General features: G+C 43.7%; 1 protein-coding gene across 8 annotated transcripts in view; it reads left to right on the forward strand.

The window, feature by feature from the left end:
* LOC108885988 (inositol 1,4,5-trisphosphate receptor type 1) overlaps positions 1–17685 on the forward strand; it is a 66271-nt gene that overhangs the window by 25557 nt on the left and 23029 nt on the right. For 2 of the 8 annotated variants that reach the window (XM_018680574.2, XM_018680567.2), the window contains exons 27-43: positions 439–612; positions 730–804; positions 907–1044; positions 1128–1253; positions 1340–1540; positions 1647–1898; positions 2057–2182; positions 2289–2417; positions 3500–3526; positions 3953–4073; positions 4171–4355; positions 4441–4589; positions 4680–4791; positions 5534–5569; positions 10555–10602; positions 12060–12192; positions 13866–14053. In XM_018680574.2, the coding sequence (XP_018536090.1) occupies positions 439–612; positions 730–804; positions 907–1044; positions 1128–1253; positions 1340–1540; positions 1647–1898; positions 2057–2182; positions 2289–2417; positions 3500–3526; positions 3953–4073; positions 4171–4355; positions 4441–4589; positions 4680–4791; positions 5534–5569; positions 10555–10602; positions 12060–12192; positions 13866–14053 (2220 nt within the window). The remainder of the gene's footprint in view (positions 1–438; positions 613–729; positions 805–906; positions 1045–1127; positions 1254–1339; positions 1541–1646; positions 1899–2056; positions 2183–2288; positions 2418–3499; positions 3527–3952; positions 4074–4170; positions 4356–4440; positions 4590–4679; positions 4792–5533; positions 5570–10554; positions 10603–12059; positions 12193–13865; positions 14054–17685) is intronic. The other 6 variants (XM_018680568.2, XM_018680570.2, XM_051074652.1 and 3 more) reach the window with 6 other exon arrangements.

Here is a 17685-nt window from a genome sequence, read left to right on the forward strand (position 1 = left end):
TACTGCAGTAACCTCTACTTTCATGAAAAGAAAAGTCAAGGAAGTGTTCAGCATTTGCTGAAACTGTTTTAGAGAAGTGCTGATTCCACTTTGTGGTCATTTTAGAGGATGTAGTTTTTGATGCTGTTGAACTCTATTTCATAATTACAGCGTGATGTTCCTGTTATTTAGCCCCCGCCCCCAACTGATAAGAATGGGGTGACAAAATAAAAGAAATGCCTGTCAGCTTAACACAATCTAATTCACCACAAAGCACAGTCTCCAAAATGACAGTTGAATCAACACCTCTCCAAAATGGAAAATGGTTTCAGCAAGAACTAAACATCCCAACCTTCATGGAAGTAGGATTTATTGTAGGAGTGCAATAAATGTATCAGATTGCAATAGTTTTAGCTAGGCATACCCAGTAAGCTGACAGCTGTGTGTATGCTTTAACAGGTCCAGTTGTTGGTCACCAGCCAAGATGTGGAAAATTACAAGCAAATAAAGTCAGACCTGGACCAGCTGCGCTCTATTGTAGAGAAGTCTGAGCTCTGGGTGTACAAGAGGCAGGGGCCAGATGAAGGCATGGATGCAGGAGAGGGGCTGTCCACTGAGCCAGAGCATAAAAAGGTGCAATATTATTGTAAAATCAAAAGTATCAAAAGACACTGTTGTATCTTAAGCAACAAGATCCTTACAGTAAGACCTTGTTCTCTGATTTTTGATTTTGTTTCTAATTTTCTGCAGGGGGACTCTGGGGGCGCTGACAAACCAAAGAAAGCAGAAAGTACAAGCAGTTACAACTACAGAGTGGTGAAAGAGGTAACTATCTTACTTTGTCGTGTAGTTAACAAGTGTTAATCTATATGTATTGCAAATTATGCTGTCTCACTTACTTGCATTGTGTTTCTCTCTCACTGTCAGATTCTGCTGCGGCTCAGCAGGTTGTGTGTCCAAGAAGGCCTGTCGGGTAGGAAGAGCAAGAAACAGCAACAGAGGCTTTTGAGGAACATGGGGGCTCATGCTGTGGTCCTCGAGCTCCTACAGATCCCCTATGAGAAGGTGTGTTCTGTTTTCAGTGAAATGTTGTGTGGTGACATACTGTTTGTGTGTTATTTATTTGTGTCAGTCATTTGCACCTCCAGGGAGAAGATCTGCGTATGCAGGACATCATGAAGCTCGCCCATCAGTTCCTACAGAACTTCTGTGCAGGAAACCAGCAGAACCAAGCCCTGCTGCACAAGCACATCAACCTGTTCCTCAACCCAGGGGTGAGCAGTCGTGCTGGGTCACACACCACACTCCATTATCAACAACATTCCACTCTGACGTTTCTCCCCTTTTTTCTTTTATCCAGATTTTAGAAGCCGTCACCATGCAGCACATCTTCATGAACAACTTCCAGCTGTGCAGCGAGATCAATGAGCGTGTGGTTCAGCATTTTGTCCACTGCATTGAAACCCACGGCCGCAACGTCCAGTACCTCAAGTTTCTGCAGACTATTGTCAAAGCAGAGAACAAGTTCATCAAAAAATGTCAAGACATCGTCATGGCAGAGGTCTCCCCTCCGTTCCACGCTGTTCATTTCCACCTTTTTGTGTTTCAACTCTCCGACAGTCACTTTACATCCTGATGTCATCATATATGTTTGTTTCTTCCCACAGCTGGTGAACGCTGGCGAAGACGTTTTGGTCTTCTACAACGACCGTGCCTCCTTCCAGACGCTGGTCCAGATGATGCGATCAGAGCGTGACCGAATGGATGAAAACAGTCCTCTGATGTACCACATCCACCTGGTGGAGCTCTTAGCTGTTTGCACTGAGGGCAAGAACGTCTACACAGAGATCAAGTGTAACTCCCTATTACCACTGGATGACATAGTGCGGGTCGTAACCCATGAGGACTGCATCCCTGAGGTGAGAACAGCCTCAGACAAAGACATGCTGAGGATTTTACAGCTATGAGAAAACCAGCACATTCAGTGGCTTGATCTATCTTCCATCATGAAAAATCTATTTGACTATCAACTGTCCCAGAACCATGTTTTTACATTAACCTTAATCATAACGTCCAGGTAAAGATCGCCTATATCAACTTCCTGAACCACTGCTACGTGGACACTGAGGTGGAAATGAAGGAGATCTACACCTCCAACCACATGTGGAAACTCTTTGAGAACTTCTTGGTTGATATTTGCAGGGTAAGGAACAAGAAGTGGCAGCTCCATGGAAACGATAACATCACTGGGGAAATTAGAATGATACTAAAATACGATAAGCCTCTTTGTTATGTTTTGGGGTTTCCAGGTGTGCAACAATACAAGCGATCGTAAACACGCAGACACCATTCTGGAGCGCTATGTGACGGAGACGGTCATGAGCATCGTGACGACTTTTTTCAGCTCACCCTTCTCTGACCAGAGCACCAGCTTGCAGGTGTGTAACCACATTAGAGTAACAGCTACTGTACGAAGCATGATGTGAAGGAGTTTAAAAGCATGCGCAGTAGCTCTGAATTCACCAGATGAATGCGAATATCAATCTAATTTAAATCCAAAAATATACATTTATTTTGATAAAACATTTGAAAAGAGATATGAATAATTTGATGAGATGCATTTGGTGTATGTTAGTATGTAAAACGTAACCGTTTGTACCAGCTCTCCTGTCATCCCTTGACCCATACCCTCTTGGTAAAAGGTCATCTTTCTTATATATACCTCTAAATGACCATACTCCTGCCATTCAGCTGTTTGCTAATCTAAGAGAAAGTGAAGTGTGAAGAGTGTCAGAAGTTCATCTCTCCTAATATCTACATGTCACTTCCATCCTATTAATCATGTAATATGTGGCCATAAAAAATGTAAGTAACACATAGTGTGACTCCCCCAGAGAAACTCATCACTGAAAAGCCTGACCTTGCAACCAAATCATCCACTACAGTGGTAAAAATCAGTGCTTCTGTGGAGTTTCTCAGAATTTATTCTTCTCATTAACATCATTGTGAGTGGTTAAGGAGAATGATTGTTCCCCCTTTCTTCCCATTTGTATGTGTTAATTAGAACTGTGTTATTCATGGTCCAGTAGAACTAATCGCACATTAAAAAGTTAAGAGCAGTTATTGTGATAGTTGGCATCCTGTTGTGCTGATCAACCATTTCCTCTGTAGATACACAAAAAGTTCCCCTTTATGTAACTTTCCAAGATTAACAGAAAGTCTTCTATTCACAAAATATATATTTTCAGTTCTCTGTTAATCACTTATCATTTGTTCAAACAATAATAATTCTTTCAGTCAAGTCAAAAAATAAGTATTTTTGAACTATCATCTCACACTTTTCAGTTGGATTGCATTGCAAATACAAGTTTCCAACACACAGTAGGGCATTTTACATGTCTCCAAGATTGACAGTTGTCTCTGAAATGTATAGCAATGTGTTTGGAAGTATGTGCATGATGCATCTTGATTATTTGCTGTGCATGTTTAATTTCCTCACTGCTTGTATCCTCTGCTGCAGGCGTCTCTGTTGGGGAAAATATTTCAGGTATTTGTTGCAATTTAATTCAGCAGGGAAAATGGAGTTGGGTGCTGGTGCTGTCTTTACCTTGTTATTTACTGTATGTATGTGTGAGCATTCTGTCAGGGAAGCACAATAGAATTGATTTTCACTGGGCTAGATTTGGGCAAATGTTGATGGGTCTCATGGAAAAGTGACAACATGCCACTGAGTCAGCATGCTGGTCTCACCACAGGTGCTGTCACCTGTACCACACACACGCACACAGACAGACAGGTGTGTGTGTGTGGTACTGAAACATAAAGCCTGCCGTTGGTGCTGTAGATGACAGATGGGTATCTTTCATTTTGCCACAGGACTTTTTTCTTTTCTTTCTTTCATGACTAGAGCAGACTAGAGCATAAATATAATAATCTGCAGCCACTCTACCTTTTTCTTGTATCCTCCTCTCAGACCAGGCAGCCAGTCTTTGTGCAGCTGCTTCAGGCAGTGTTCAGGGTCTACCACTGTAACTGGCTGATCCCAGTCCAGAAGGGCTCTGTTGAGAACTGTATAAAGGTGCTCTCTGATGTTGGTAAGATCAATACCCAACACAACACTCAAATCAACTTTCACTCACACAAATATTTTTAAGGTCTAAATCCGTTTGTGTCTGTGTGTGTACCTTGCAGCCAAAGGCAGAGCTATAGCCATCCCAGTGGACCTGGACAACCAAGTGAACAACCTGTTTGTGAAATCCAACAACATCGTTCAGAAGACAGCCATGAGCTGGAGACTCTCTGCTCGTAACGCCGCCCGTAGAGACTCCGTGGTGACGGCCTCACGGGACTATAGGAACATTATCGAGAGGCTGCAGGTACAGTATGTGCAGTGTGTTTGTGCTCGGCTCAAGATTTAACATTCACACAAGCATTGAGGGCATTTCTTTGTCTGGGCTGAAGGACATCGTGTCAGCTCTGGAGGATCGTCTCCGTCCGCTGGTCCAGGCTGAACTGTCAGTTCTGGTGGACGTGCTGCATCGGCCTGAGCTGCTCTTCCCCGAAAACACAGACTCACGCAAGAAGTGCGAGAGCGGAGGTTTCATATGCAAGTAAGCAATACAATACCTCCGTAATGTATCGCTGACATGTGAATTAAGTGTGCGCAGAAATTAGGCCTATCAACTCATGTCCTTATGCAGGCTGATCAAACACACCAAGCAGCTGCTGGAAGAAAACGAGGAGAGACTGTGCATCAAAGTTCTGCAAACGCTGCGAGAGATGATGACAAAAGACAGAGGTTATGGAGAGAAGGTAGGAGAGGCTGCCAAGTGCAGATGTCATGTATTTGCACAATGGGATGATACACTCAACTATCATATACATGGTATGACTGTGTATGGTATATATTGTATAAATACAGTTGCTGGAAATGTATTGAAAGATTTTGTTTTGTTGAATTTTTATTAGGACAGCAGTGTCAACTTTTAAGGAACTATAACTAGAAGGACCTACAGTACATTTTTGACATGTTATATTTTCTATATTTTTTAGAAGACCAATCTTTAATGCTTTAATTTAATTGAAATTGTAATAATAATCAAAAGTCTTGGCACAAAGACAACAATATGAAATGTATATGTAAAGTACGCTTTAATATATGACAGTATTTTATGTCATTATATAAATCCATACATGTAGGTTGTATAGGTAGCTAAATATGATGTAACAACATTAGACTCATATGCTGTATCATACACACAAACACACACACACTAACCGCCAAGAGTACCCTTATTTTGAAGGGACTCGGCTTGGGTCTGCAGTTAATAAAACAGGACTGGCCACTTCTCAGAAATGCTTTCAGCCACAGTCACCACTGTGTGAGACTGCACTAATTCTGCTCACTCCATTCATAAATACTGTTTTGCTGAGGTTGATCAGTTCATCCACAGACTCATTTAACTAACATGTCATGCTGTATCATTGACCTCTGCTTTACCTTTCTCCTTCCTGTGTGGTTATCTAACCCCTTGAACCCTCTGTTCTCTTTCAGCTCAGGGCCTTTGATGATGAGATGGATATGCCTAAGGTTGTTTCTCCTTTTCTTGTGTTCGTGCCCTTGTTCCTCTGTGCCTCTTGTCTGTTACGTAGCGGTTGCTCTGTAACTGTAGCGTAGCAGCTGCTGTCGCTGTGTGTTGTAGTTAGCGGGGGCTCTAGGCACAGCTGGTAACAAATAGTGGTAGGCTGGTTCTGTCTTCTACACCTGCTGCACTGTCTGCCATATAACAGTGTGTAGATCAACTGAAAATGGTGAGAAAGAGAGAGAGAGAGAGAGAGAGAGAGAGGAAGAGAGAGATAGAGAGATGTGTGCTGCGGCTGGCTGCATGTGTTATTCCAAGTTCCAAGGTGAGTCACTTGCTGGCTGGGCCCACTGCCAATGCTGCATTTGTGTCTGCTTACTGTCCTCACGCTGGACGTTTGCATGCCCTACTTTTTTGCCATCATATCAAGTAGAAGTCATTTTGGGGCACAGATTAACATTGATTGCAGTTGTCACATTTTATTTTGCACTCACGCAAACAGCATGAAAACAGATAACAGATGTGCAAAGATAGGTCAAAAAGCACAGGCTTATATACTACATTACAAAAGAAACACACAAAGGAAAATAAGACAGCAAGCTCGTAATAATATATGGGTTGGTGTTCCATATCGATGCATGTTTAACAGAGAGCAATGTCAAGATAACAAAAGCCATAAAGGCTGTATCACTTCCTTCCCTCTCTTTTCTTTTCTTTTCATGCAGGTGTTACATAGTCCCTGTCAATGATCAGCTTTTTTGTAGGGTGTTTCCCCTGTATCTCCCTCACGCACCAATAGGGGGCACTGTGACTGTGCACGGGCCGTGTACATGTGGGTATAAATGAATGTGTGTGTGTGTGTGTGTGGGGCTGTGAGGGGCTGTGGCAGTCATTGAGGCTGTGTCCTAGTTTTCCTTGCTTGCGAGCTGCACGATTCCTGGGCCACTGCCAACTCCGGGCTGAGGTTACATAAGAACCAGGCCTTATTTTTTTTCCTGGAACTCAGCCCCTCCGCTGATGTGTGACCTTCAGCAGTAATTGCCAATAAAAGTGTGGAGGGAGCTGTTTGCCCACACCGCCTTTGTGTGTGTGTGTGTGTGTGTGTGGGTGTGTGTATGTGTATATGTACACCTGTGTGTATAGTTGTGAGCATAAGGGTGAAGGGGTGGGTGATGGGGCTATTTGCATGAGCGTGTGAGAGAGATGATCCCTGCACACACCTGTTAAGTGTTGAATCTCTGTCTGTCTACACATGAAAAGCAGCTCTGATATTAAAAAAAGTGGCAGTTGAGTGGAAACCTGTTTTCCCCCATCCTTCCACCCATGAGCCAATCTCCATATTTACTGTCTCCTCTCTTTCCCTTTTGCCCTCATTAAATCATTGTGACACAATTCCTCAACTGCTCCAAATACTCCCCACTTCCAGTCACACCCTTTTCTCACATGGATGCAAACACACACCCACTCTCTGTAAACTTAATGAAGTTGGCTGCAAATGTTGCGTAGGTGTGATATGAAAGTGCGTAGCTGGCTTTCATCTCCTCCCTTGCCCTTTGAGTGAAGCAGAGTGGCATGGCATATGATCGAAATGAAACAAGGTGAACATGCAAGCTTGCTGAGCAGGAAATGCGGCTTATATGGGTCAAATGGAGAAAGTTTATGTGACGGTGTTCTGCACAATAGGTATTAGCAGGGCATTTTTTAAAACAGAGATAAGCATGAGTTGTATTTTTGACCTCCCCAGTGTGTGCATACCGCCCCGTTGCTAAATGTCAGGGAGGTGATTATCAGCTAAATTCACTGCTCTTTGGCAGACAGAGTTATGTAAGAGCCAGAGGAGTTCAGGATACACGGTGCTGGGCTTTTTTACTCTCAGGGTCTCCGCTTTACCTGGCTTTCATGTGTGTGTGGTCCAGTCAAAAGCAGTTATGCAAGCCCTCAGTGTTGGGGTGGGGGGGAAGTCATGTTTCATCCCTTTCACCTCCCTGCTTGGCAAGCTTGTCAGTGGATGGATTAAGAAGAAAAATCTTCTTTTCGACTTTTAGATTTCAAGATAGCATCTGGCTCAGTGTTTTTTTTGTTTTTTTTTTTTAATTTACTCAGCGCATTTTCTTCTGCACTCTTGCCCACTCTGGTCAAGACAGATTCATTTTACAGTTCTGGTATAGAAGTAGGTCAGCTGCAATGAAAATGACAGAGCACGGTCTTTTTTAATTTAGTCTGCTTCTCTGTCTGCACATAACAAGCAGGCGAGTGGTGAAACCCAGTGTTCATGTCACTCACCACTGGTTTAAACATGACTCAGTCCCAGCCCGCAAAGACACAAAGACATGTTTGTTTACGGACTTAAAGAAAAACACCTAAACATGAAGTAGAATGAAGTGTGTGTGTGTTGTGTGTGTGTGTGCTCATGTGGGCGCGCGTTTATTTCCTCCATTGTCGAACTGAGAGGTGTGAGACCAATCAGGGGTTTGCCCCAGGGAGTTTCCAGTTTGGTGGAATGCACTGTAGTCAGGGTGGATGTGGCAGCTGTGAGGGCTTGCTCTGTGGTGTCTGTGGTTGGACTTGAGGGCCGATTAGCTGTACGTATCTACCCTGATCAGCATCTTGCTCTGTGGTTTGATGTGGTGACACTGAGGCAGTGTCCACAGACCTGTGGAGAACGCTGCTCCTCCGGTGTTGTGAGTGAGCGAGTGTGAAGCCCACCTGACCTGCTGCTGAACTCTGCCCCACCAGGCTGTCTTCAGCCAAAATCAAATCAGTCTCAGTGCTTGTGAAAAGTCAGTTTGAAATAGATTTTAGAAATATTAGGAAGTAATCTAACAGGAACAGTACATGAAGAAAAAAAGTCCTGCATGGTTTGTAGCAGAAGATCTGTGGCCAACTTGATAGCGTAGCTTCTGGATAATGTGTGCTGAATTGACATGATTTGCATTTTGTGTATTTCAAAGAATTTATGTGAGTATATTCTGTGTTTCCCCTTTCTTATTTCACACCTATCTGTCACTTTCTCTTTCTCATTCTAAGTCTACCTTTGCCACGCCCACTAATTCACTGACAAACAAGCCAAGTCTTTTACCTTTGCCACTGAAAGCCATGTATCTCTTAAATTCTCAATTTTAAATGTAATAACTGAAGGATTTAGTGTTGCTTTATGAGCTGTGAAAATTCTCATGCTTCCTATGCTTAAGAAAAACACTGACTAACTCAAGTACTTTATCTGAAAGAAATATTGTCACAAAGCTGAAAAAAAATAGTCCTGTCTACTGATCCAGTGTTTACTGTGCCACATAAGGGACATCCACGGTGTACTTTAGCTTGAATTGGTGTTTAAAGCACCTCATGTCGCTCAGCTAAATGTTCAGATCTTTTCTTGTCTCATTTCCATCCAGTGTAGTTGTCAATTCTTTGAGCACTGGGTATTTCTAGACAGATTGAGGTGGAGCTTGTAACTGTCCATGCTTGGTTGAGCTGTTAAGTCAAACGAGTCAAAAGGCAAAATTCTAAGTGAAGTCACACGTCACCAGCATCAAAGTCAAGAGTCGAATTCTTTGTCATTTTATCAAGTCAAGCTGAACACATTCAGATGTGTGACTTCAGTCTGACTGATGTGGCACAAGTTCACACCTCTGAAAAAGTACCTACCAGAGTCAGTACATTATATATATATATATATATATATATAAATGATCTCTGATAACATGCCATATTTGGTGCGGAAGCAAAACTACATACCAACAGTAAACACATGGGAAAGTATAGATACATACTGTACATCACGCCCTTGACCTCGACTGACAGAGAGATTAGCCCAGCTGTCAGTGTGTGTAAACTCTCTATGTTGGTGTGTTTATTCTCGCCTCTGTGTATTTCATTTGCTCTCTCTGTCTCTTTCCCTGTGTGTTTTTTGGTGACAGATGGCCACTGTAAGCAGCTCTGTGTCACTGGTTCAGTGGCCTGGTTCCTTTTGGGGTGATTATGTAACTCTAACCCCATTGCCCCCCACCTCACCTCCCTCCTCTCCCCTCCCCTCCCCTCTCCAGCCCTCCATGGGCTGTCTTTTTACGTAACGATTTATGTGGAGCATTGCCTTTTACCAGTTTCCTCTTCCCTTGGTGAACACCTACTGCACGTAGATGTACTGAATTTTGATACAGCAAAACGTCTGTTAGAACTACCAAGGAAATTTAAAGACCACACAAGGGGCATATCTCATCTGTCTACATTTGATTATTGTGTGTTTCATCTTACTCCAATATGGCTCAAAGTGAGACCTGCTCATCTTGTGATTACTCATCCCCATTACAGTGTGATTTCAGTTTTTGCTCAGTTTGTGTTGTATTCCTGAAAAAAAAGAATAGTTGGACATTTTGGGAAGTCAGCATGTTCTCTTTCATGTGTCCTTGGACAAGTCACAGCACCTGGCCAAGAAATACCCACATAAAACATTTTTTTTTTTTGTTGAAAGGATTAAACGAACCAGATATGACTTGTTTGGTAGTGAGTTTTTAAAAAATGTGGGTTTTTTGGGGGTTTTTTTTACTTGCAGAGCCAAGCTACCTGTTTCCAGTCTTTATGCTAAGCTAGGCTATCAGTTGTATCAATCTTCTCATGTACTCTCAGCAAAAAAACAGATTCCCAAAATGCCTAACTGCTCCTGCGAAACAATTTTGAAATTTGAAAATTAAATAAAATGAAGGACAGAAAGCATATATCACATGGTCATAAAAACATAAGAAAAACAATACATGTACACATCTCCTGTCTCTGCTCTCTGAGGCCTCCGCAACCATAATGTTTCCCTGGTTTCTAACATAGCAGAAAATGCATGGCAACTCACCCACGGCAGACCTTTGCATGGCCATTTGAAACTGCTGAATAGGCACATGATGTGGTTATTAACCTGACAATTGCCCTTTCTGTGCTGCATGAATACTAACCCTGTGTTTGTATCTGTTGGAACCACTGCGCTCACACTCCTCACTGCACCCAGCAGCTGGATCAGAACCAGCCTGAGAAGCTGTTGGAAGACCAGAAGAGGGTAGGTACTTCTAACAGCATGGCTCACTGTCACTACAAAACTCCAACAGACACTAATGGTGAGATAACAAGTTTTAGACAAATAGAAGTCATGCATTTGATTATAAATAATCACTTTTGTTAACTTTATCCTGCTTTTTGTGTTTCTGAGCACTCTTCTTCACTGCTTCAAATACTGTAACACCTAACCACTCGGCTCTCAAACCCAAGCAAGCAGGTGTGGAGGCTCAAAACAACAATTTATGCCATAATTTTCATGCTATATTTTTCTCTGCCCCCTTTCCCTAATGGAGTTCATGGCGATGCAGTTACTTTACAGAGCCTCAGGTGTTTCTATTATAGAGGCTGGCTCTAATATCGATGTTCCAGAGTAAAAATATTGATTGGAGTTCATCAATATATAATTAACAGAACATTAGAGGGAGAGAAGAACATTATTTTGCTAACCAGGTATGTTCAGCGGCTATTTAGGTGTTGATTAAATGTCCCTAACAAGACGTTGGCATCACTGGCCTTTTACTCACAGCCCTCATACTTTCTGCTACTCCTTGTGCAGGCCAGGTTTGTGCTGACAGTTTAGATAACGTCCAGACAGGACAACAACATGGGTTTGACTCAAGACTTCCAAAAAAGGACAGTATGCTCCGATGAGACCAGGAAGTCATCTTCTGACTGCGGCTGATCATGCTGTGCTGTTACACGCAGTACATACATACTGTTACATACTGTACATACAGCTGATTAACCTCCTGCCAATAAAAGATGAGAGTAGTGTTCCTCACACCTCCTACATAAACGGATCCTGACCTCCAGAGCATAACTATGGCGGCAGAGCTTACATAATGCCGCCGCTGTTGTCTATCAAGGACCACCCACAGTTGACAATGATTTGCCCATAATCACGCAAAAACGCAGGAGAGGAACAAAAAACCTTCTCTTTCATTTCCTTCACTCCATCCCATGGGAGGTCTGTCAGGTAGCTATGGGCTGTGGTTGCCATAACAACGACAAAGTCGTGCCGCTGACTGCTCATCAGTGGATGAGTCACAGTGTGGGAGGGCTGGCCCCAGGTCTGTCTAAGTAAAAACCAGGACCTCACATTGTCACTACACAGGGTCACTGCTGTTGATGATAACAGTCATGTAGGTGGGAAATGACATAAACTTTAGGTTAGGTCTGCAAGTTTGTCTTGCATAGAAATTCAGGAATTCTTTAAATTAAATGTTTAAATTGAAAAGTTGATATGCAGTTGCCCCATGCTTATGGATTACAGAGCGTGGTCGTAACGGCTGGCAAGCTATCATTCTCTGAGGTCAGGGGATGTTTTAGTGTCTTTGTGGAGATCTAAAATACACAATACATCACTGATGATGCATGGTTCCCTGTTATACAACATCTCCTCTCTCCCCATTGCTGACATAACGTCATTACATCCCTCCATTTCTTTTCCTCTTGTAGGGCGAGGCACTGAGACAGATTCTGGTGAACCGTTACTATGGCAACTTCCATCGGAGTGGTGGGCGGAGGGACAGCCTGACGTCATTCACGAATGGCCCCCTCAGTCCAGTAGGGCCGGGCAAAAGCCAATCAGGTGGGACAGCGTGACTGTTGTTGCGCACCTCTGACGCCTAACAGAGGACATTTGCTTTTAATTCTTTACAGCAGGAAGTGTAGTTTAGCAAGTACACACAAGGCCACAAAAACATTAATTTCAACATCTCATGTTGAGATTTCTGTGAAGCATTAACCAAAGGCCTCTGCCAAAGAGAAGCATGACTTTTCTGCCAGCGATGGCCACAACTACTATCAGGGGGCAAAGTCTAGATAAACGCTTTTGATTTTTGTTAGCCAAAGTGTTTTCTGCCCCTGAAGTCATAGTAAAGCAAGGTTCTCTCAATAGTGTTATATAAGGATGGGACTCTGTCTGGCCCTGAGCCGGTTATCAGCTGCAGAGTTGTGCAACGAGCTGCCCTTTGAGCACGCAGAGCACAACACTCTTACTACCTGATAACATGGTCATTGTGTTACTATCCACAGTCAAAATATTGAAGCAATGCGTCTCTATGCAGTGTTTCTCCTTCTATTTGAGCTGTTGGTTCTGATATGAAGCTTGTATGATGTAACATTTTAATCAAAATATAGATTTTACTGGACATATTGGTGCCAATGGGGTGTTTTTCATATAAATCTAGTGCTGCCATATTGACCTACTAACCAGAATGGCTTGTGTATGCTGCGGCAGTATTTTCACATTCAGTGTAACAAGGGTGTGACACCATCATGTATGCATGTTATGTGTATTACACAGCTGTGATGAATGGCCCAGATGTTGACATGTCTGGGCAAGTAGTATTTTCCCTGAAATCACAGAAAGGGAGAAAATCACCTTTGCTCCCAGTTCACCATCTCTCCCATGTACACCAAGATGTTGGCAAACTTCCAGACCACAGGAAGTGCACCCCTCCCCCTGTGTGATCCACTTTTCTCTGTTGCTAGGTGACAGGCTGCTACTTCCTGTGACAACAGCCTTTGCACCTGTTGCAGAAATAAGAGCTAGGCTGAGAATTCCATATGTAGCCTGAAGCTGGGGCCTCAGGGGGTGGATGTGCAGGAAAAGTCACATACAATGAATTACACAACTGTACAGTTACACTGGCAAGTACGGGGTTAGTGTCACAGTGGCTGGAAATCTGTTTAAGCATAATCATTGTAAATGTCAATCTGTCCTTAATGTAAACCTGGATCAATAAATGTCTTGCTGTCTATGGTTAAATAATAATATGACAAGCATATTATTCTACCTCTATTAATGTTACATTGCTGTGTGTAGTGCAGTGTCAAATCTTTATCAAGCTTTGCAACTTCAGGCTTAAAAAGAGACTTCAGCAAAAACAGCTAATTTGTGAAACTATGGTGTCACTTTTTGATAACAGAATTATAGCATTGTTTTTATTATGGCCATTTTTCTTTTCAAGGGAAAGATAAAATAGAGAACAATGTAATATCCAGATAAATATAGAGTTCATCAGGCTTCTGCATTTATATTACTGTGAGATAAGGTGCTACTAAATACTGTATTACTAAAGGAAGAATTATTTTCCTCTTTCTTTTCTTTTCTGTCATTGTACAGTTGTGCTGTTGACACATTGCCGTTGATTAGTTTTCACATGATTGAAATGCACATCGAAAAGTATGAATCTTATTTAGTGTATACCTGACATACTGGAGTCTGATTTGGCCTGTTGCCTCTTCTCTGTCGTGCAGCATTAGGTGGGCCAGGGGGCCTGAGTCGCGGTGAAATGAGCCTGGCAGAGGTACAGTGTCACCTGGACAAAGAGGGAGCGTCTGACCTGGTTATCGACCTCATCATGAACACCACTAGTGACCGAGTCTTCCAAGAAAGCATCCTCCTGGCTATTGCACTGCTGGAAGGTGGAAATACAACCATCCAGGTCAGTTAACCCCAGATTTCTATCAGGGAAATCTGCCATCTTATTGTTGAACTGAACTGCTTTAATATTCTAGACTTTTAAAGCGCAAACTATATATTTACCTATTCCACTTACTGTAAATGAGCTGCTGTGTTTTAATTTAATGGCCTGTTATCTGTTGTAAAGATCAGCTTATCCCATGGTCAATCTGTAGATGATCTGCTGCAATATGAGCAGGGAAAACAACACACTGCATCATGGATGCAAGTTTTTGTTACTAGGGGATCTATAGTATGTGGGTCAGTGTGCCGCGTGTACATTAGCAAAGTGGCTCTCCTCCCCCTCATATCTAGCACTATATCATTTAGCTCAAAGGTCAGCTGCTAATGATTTCAGTGGCCTGCAGATCAGTTTATTATAAAATCTATTCATGTTTTTCACTTTGGACTGTTTTAGGTGTGCATTAGACAACATAAATGAATTCTGTCTTTCTGTTCTGTTTGCTTTAACCTGAGCTAACTGTTCTCTCTGTCTTTATCTGTCCTTTATCTGTCTCACTCTCTGTCTTTAGCTGTCTCTCTCTGCTCGTCTTTTTCACGTCTCTCCGTCTGTTGCTCTGTCTGTTGATCTCTCCATCTCTTCCATCTGTCTGTCCGTCTGCGTGTTGTTGTGTAAGCACAGGGCTTGCATAATCAGATTAGAGCGAGGAAGCCACTGTGGCGGAGATAATGCTTTGGCTTCCCACGGCTGCTGCAGAGAGCTACGTCACGTGATCCATCTGTGTTACATAAGACCTGTGTGAATGAACAATGAGGAATGTCTCAGCCTTCAAAACATTCCAGCCTCTCTCTCTCTCTCTCTCTCTCTCCCTGCTTCCCTCACACTCTCCCTCTTCGCCGGCCCAAACTGGGTCATGCTGGGCCTCCGGAACTGGGGCAGTGGGGAGAGAGGGCGGAGGGACGGGGGGGGGGACACAGAGGGGATTGAGGAGAAACTGGAGCTGTTCTCACCCTGGCATTCTTGAGTTTGTTCTGAAAAGGGAGGTTTCTTTGCAGGAAAAACTACTCTGTATGCAGCACTAGAAATGTACCACACAGTCCAAATATTTGTGTTCTTTAGGTTACTGGATAAATTAAGCGAATCCCGGATTTTATCACAGACATCTGCACACGCACACAAAAAAAATGTTAGGTACTTTTTACTGACAGCCTTTACTTGTCTTGAATTCATAAAACTCCAAACTGACCACTTTTGCTCACTTCTCTCTTCAAGAAAGCACACCAAGGATAACAGGAGTTGGCTTTTGTCTGTGTCTTTATTTGTCACGCCAAGCCAAGCACCTGTTACCTCTTGGATGTCTTGCTCTCACATAACACAGTTAACTATTTACTCATGACCTACATAGCACACAGAAATAAACCACACAGAATAACTCAAGATTGCATGCACATTTACTTCCTTGCATACACACACATGCACTCTCATCATGCAAAGCTAATGCGTAGATGTCCCGAGGAACGCTGATATTTAACAGTCAGTGCTTTCTTGGCTCCTCAACGCTCCTCTATATTTCTGTCACATTTCAGTTTTTCTGTGACAGCTTCGAGAGAGCTGGGACAGCTGTAAAGCTGTGTTGTGACACGGCGACTTGTGACATTTCGCTCGCCAGCCATCTGGCCTCCAAAAGCATGGCATGCTGCTCTGTTTTCCTTCCAAAAAAGCACTTGCATTGCAGGTGCGTTTAACCGGGTGTTTTTGAAGAAACAAAAACAATGGAGTAGACACACACTCTCATTCAGCTGGAAAAATGACAAGGAAAGTGGTTGATCTGAGGAAAGGAAGGAAGAGGCAAAGCAAAGGTGGAGGGGTGTGGGGTTGTTTGGGGGGACCTGGAGGAGAGCAGAGCAGCAGTTCCATTTGGTTTGCATGTGGTGCTGCCGACATGAGAGGGAGGGTGAGAGGGAAAAGGGAGCGCGGGTATAAATAGCTGTTACATAACATCCCTTTGTTGATGCCAAGTGGCGGAACGGAAGGAGAGAAGGGAAAGCGCTATGACCTTGTTTTTCAGCGTTGTCCGCCCCCACCTCATCCCACTCTTCTCCGTCTCATTCCACCCAGGGCTTGTCTCCATGGATACAGACAGGCTCTGTGTTTACCCAACACTACAGGGAGCCCCGGAGATGCTTGTCCCTCTCCTCTTTGCCTCCCTCCTCCTCCTCCTCCTCCTCCTTCTCTGCTACTATCACTCCGTTATCTCCTTGACCACCATGTGTTACTTCATCTGTAACGTCATCCCCCCATCATGCCACTCTTGTCCTTGCTTTTCAAGTGCTATCAAAACACAGATGGTGCCTTGATACGACGGCACAGATTTTGCTGCAAAGTGTGTACGGACCAGCATCGAAACACTGCAGAGGCACCAACGTGGTTAAACCTGAGAGTTTAGGTTTTTGTTTCTGATTCATTGTCAGTAAGACACGACCATACAAACATTTCTAAAGAAACCATATATTGAAAGTTTGCTGTGGTGTTTTTCTTTACTGTGGTGTTCTGTCTTGATGTACAGCCTTTGTCTTGGTTTCAGTGACTCACCGGACCCACTCAACTCAGCCCAGTTCTTAGAAACAGGCTGTTCAAAAGAAATTGACATTCAGAAATTTCAGTCTGCTGCAAGTGAAAACTTTCACTGCAGGACAAAATCATTAATAAGTCTTATTACATGAGCAATATATTCCCCTCAACCACCATCAATCAAACAACTTACCTCTACCACAGTGAAATATAATAGCGCAGCTAGCCCTGATCCATAAGATGAAATACACCCCACCGACGTGATGCCAGTCATGCCAAGCCTGCACTGCGAGCCCTAAACTGAACCCTGAGACTGAATTCAGTGCCGGCATATCCCACAGATGAGAGATGTGACATTAATAAAAGGATAGTCAGTGGAAAATGAACGTGATTACATAAGAGTAAAGTTGGCAGTCGCAGAGTTTTGGAGAGAATACTGTATTGCGGAGCATGTGTGATATGTGGGTGTGTCCTCTCCAAATTGGCATGTGCCTCCTCTGCCGGAGACAGCTGACCTAGTTTTTGTAAGTGTAAAAGTCAGTGGGTGTACTAGCGTATGCGTTCTCCAGCTTGCGTGTGCTTGTACTGTACAAGTATGTGTGTCTCTGAGAGTTATGTAATGGTAAAGGGGGTGGGGGGGTGTTATCCTGGACCTGGGCCTCACACGCTTTACCCTCCGCGCCCTGCCTTCTTCACTCCCTCCTTCTCACCCCTTGCCCCCCCCCCACCTCCCTGCAGGGGCCCACGCTTCAGTCTTCTGATGGAGGACAGAGTTATGTGAGCAGAGACAGACAGGCATGACCATTACTGCACCCCCCACCCCTCCCCAGGCATGCTGTGAGTTGTAAGCTGCGAGCTGGTTTGCCAGTGGTGCAGCTAATCCCCTCTCTCACTCTCTGCACTCCTGTCACCAACTTGTTTATTACGCGATGGCCTTGCTCGGCAGCCCCTCCCCACCTCACTATCTTTCCCCCGTCCCTGAGTGTGTTGGCAGGGTGCGTACGTGCAGGAGGGCTGCTGCTCAGTGGTGGAGGGCCGGGGTGGGGCACAGCGAGGCTCTGGAATCCGCTTTGGGGCACAGG

This window comes from Lates calcarifer, linkage group LG12, assembly GCF_001640805.2.
Source record: "Lates calcarifer isolate ASB-BC8 linkage group LG12, TLL_Latcal_v3, whole genome shotgun sequence".
Taxonomy (NCBI): domain Eukaryota; kingdom Metazoa; phylum Chordata; class Actinopteri; family Centropomidae; genus Lates; species Lates calcarifer.